The sequence below is a fragment of the Pyxicephalus adspersus genome, chromosome 3 (genome assembly GCF_032062135.1).
Source record: "Pyxicephalus adspersus chromosome 3, UCB_Pads_2.0, whole genome shotgun sequence".
In the NCBI taxonomy this organism is placed as follows: Eukaryota; Metazoa; Chordata; class Amphibia; order Anura; family Pyxicephalidae; genus Pyxicephalus; species Pyxicephalus adspersus.
Window position 1 is genome coordinate 149,119,447 of NC_092860.1, and position 3,081 is coordinate 149,122,527.

The 3,081-nt window shown below is 48.5% G+C and overlaps 1 protein-coding gene across 1 annotated transcript in view; it reads right to left on the reverse strand.

Annotated features, from left to right (window-relative positions):
- The window catches only part of ATRN (attractin), a gene marked incomplete in the record, with an annotated part of 130,250 nt that extends 129,902 nt beyond the window's left edge, over positions 1-348 (reverse strand). Inside the window, 1 exon segment of the mRNA XM_072406656.1 lies at positions 106-348. Coding sequence (XP_072262757.1) covers positions 106-278 — 173 coding nt within the window.
- Between the last annotated feature and the right edge of the window lie 2,733 nt (positions 349-3,081).

Sequence of the window (3,081 nt, forward strand, 5' to 3'; positions counted from 1 at the left end):
GAGAGAGGTAGGTGAGCACCTATAGAAACACATAGGAGGCAGGTGGGCACCTATACCCATAGACACACAGACATATACGCGGGCCAGGCAGGCTCCGGCACTCACAAGAAGCGGCCCCCGCAGTGCTGGCACTGTTCTCCGGTCCAGCCCGGCTCACACACACACTGTCCGCTGCTCGGCTGGCACACTCCGTTCACACACGGCTTTTCGCACTCCTTCCCCGCCACCAGCAGGCACAGCCGGAGCAGCAGGAGTCCGGCGGCCGGCAGCAGCAGCATGTCTCCCCGGGATCCGCTCTCTCCTTCAATAACGTCACCGTACACTGCCAGGCCTGACCCGGGGGGCGGCCTCAACTGCGTCACGTGACTGATGCGTTCCACGCTGGTAGAGACCACTGCTAGGGAAAGAGGGGGGACGGCCGTCACCTCCCCCTCTCGGTATGAGTGTGTAGACCGACCCGCGCATGCAGCATGATCTCCATGGAGACGAAGTACCCCGACCTCATCACTAATCACTGCCTCGTACAAAGCACTTCTCCAGTCTTATACAAGCAGTTCCGTCATAAAACCTTTATAAATGCCCTACTCACACAAACATAGCCCTCTAATATTTATCGTGTGAGATGCTAGCCCTATAAACCTCCTCTACTGGAGAGGATAGCTCTGAAAACAGTGTACTCTGAGAAGGATAGTCCTTCAAATATTGTACTGTGATAGGGATAGGCCTTAAAATATTGTACTGTGATAGGCACAGTCCTTTAAACATTGCACTCTGAGGATAGTCCTTCAAACATTGTACCCTGAGTAGGATAGTCCTTTATATATTGCACCCTGAGAATTATAGTCCTTTAAATATTGCACCCTGAGGAAGATAGTGCTTTATATATTGCACCCTGAGAGGGATAGTCCTTCAAACATTGCACTCTGAGAATGATAGTCCTTTCAATATTGTACCCTGGGAAGGATAGTCCTTTAATAATTCCACCCGGAGATTGATAGTTCTTTAAATATTGCACCCTGAGAATAATAGTTCTTTAAATATTGCAACCTGAGAAGGATAGTCCTTTAAATATTGCACTCTGAGAATGATAGTCCTTTCAATATTGTACCCTGGGAAGGATAGTCCTTTAATAATTCCACCCGGAGATTGATAGTTCTTTAAATATTGCACCCTGAGAATAATAGTTCTTTAAATATTGCAACCTGAGAAGGATAGTCCTTTAAATATTCCACTCTGAGAAGGATAGTCCTTTGAATATTGTACTCTGATAAAGATAGTCTTTCAAATATTGCACCCTGAGAGGGATAGTCCATGAAACTTTGTACCCTGAGAAAGACAGTCCTTCAAAGGTGCAGGTGACTCAGGGATATCCACAGACAGACAGGCCCACTGAAAGTTGTCTGGGAACCAACAGACTGGACATTGAGAGGTTAACACAGAAGCTGGACACAGGAAACACTGGATTAAGCAGCAGGTGTACAGGAACTAGCTCAACAGAACTAGAGGTACGGCACCAGTGGAGACACGTTGCACAAACACTAAATGCAGTGTGTGAGCTAGCTAAATAGCCAGGGACAGTTAATAGGCTATTTTCTGATTGGCCAGCGGATTGGACGGAGTTGATTAAGCTTGGAAACAGAGGGACGCCCACTTTTACCAGGCCTCCCCACCTGCCAGGGTACGGGGAAAACGAAGATGAAACCTCTTGGCAAGAAGAGTTACAGACAGCCTATTGCAAAAAAACTTGGAATCCAGAACTTGATGGACTTCATATTCCTGAAAAGAATCGGGTGCAGGAGTACCCAGCGGGGAGAGGGTCGAGAAAAGCGGTTCAGGACCAACAGCTTAAGCAGAGACACATGGAAGGCATTGGGCAGCTTGAGATGTGAGGGAAGATGTAACTTTTAACAAGGTGGGTTAACCTTGGCAGAAATGGCATAAGGTCTGATGAACCGTGGAGCAAACTTCAGATAAGGCACCTTGCAACAAATGTTCCTTGTGGAAAACCAGACTTTATCTCCAGGTTGGAGAAGAGGCGCCTTACTGCGACGCCGATCAGCAAACTTCTTGAGCTTGAGACCTGATGACTAGATGCGGGTAAAGTCTCTCTGCAGGGCATTGAGTGTAGATATTTTGGCAGAGCAGGGTATAGGATACAGAAGGCAAGGATTTTTGCCATAGACAATGTAGAATGGTGATTCTTTGGTGCTGGTGCTAACATGGTTGTTGTGGGCGAACTCCGCCCATGGCAGCAGTGCTACCCAGTCATAGTGGTGGGCAGAAACAAGAGCCTGGGGACATTGCTCCAGAGCTTGTATCATTCTTTCTGTCCGCCCATTAGTCTGCGAGTGACAGGCTGGGGAGAAGTCTGCAGAGATGTCCGGGGATCTTTAAAAGCCTTTCCAAAAGCGAGAGGTAATTTACCCCCTACGATGAGAAACTATATGCGTGGGCATACCGTGAAGCCTAAAAATTTAATGAATGAAGATTGGCACCAACGCAGATGCTGATGGTAAAGCTTGAAGGGATACAAAATGGGCCATTTTGGAAAAGGGATCCACAACCACCCATTCAGATGAACAACGAGGACCTCCATGGCTCTGTCCCCAAAGTGCGAAACTAACAACAAACTGGCCCACGGCTAGTGACTCTTGGTGAATTCAGCAAAAAGCAGAGATATCACGTACCCCACTTTAGCTCGGTCAGTGGGGAAGCTTTGTGGCTGAAGCTCAAAATGTATATTGCACAAGTTGATGAAACCACAGCAGCACTTGGGATCCCCAGAAAATCATTGTGGGGGTGGTAGGTGAAGTGCAGAAGCGACTGGTATAGAAGGAGACTGGGCCAGAACTGGTGGTTCAGCAGGAGAGCTGGAGGGGACCAGAAGCGGATCCAGGCGGGTAGTGAGCACATAAAACTGGCGAGGTACCTGGGTTTGAATAGCTTCCTGGGCGTCAAGCCTTTGGGCGAGTAGTTGGTTGGGATCTGCGCAGGTCTGGGAGGGTGTATACATGGTTCATGCAAACTGTCACGCACGGAGAGACAGGACCACTAGGGGATGCTACAGCTTGCATGGAGGTG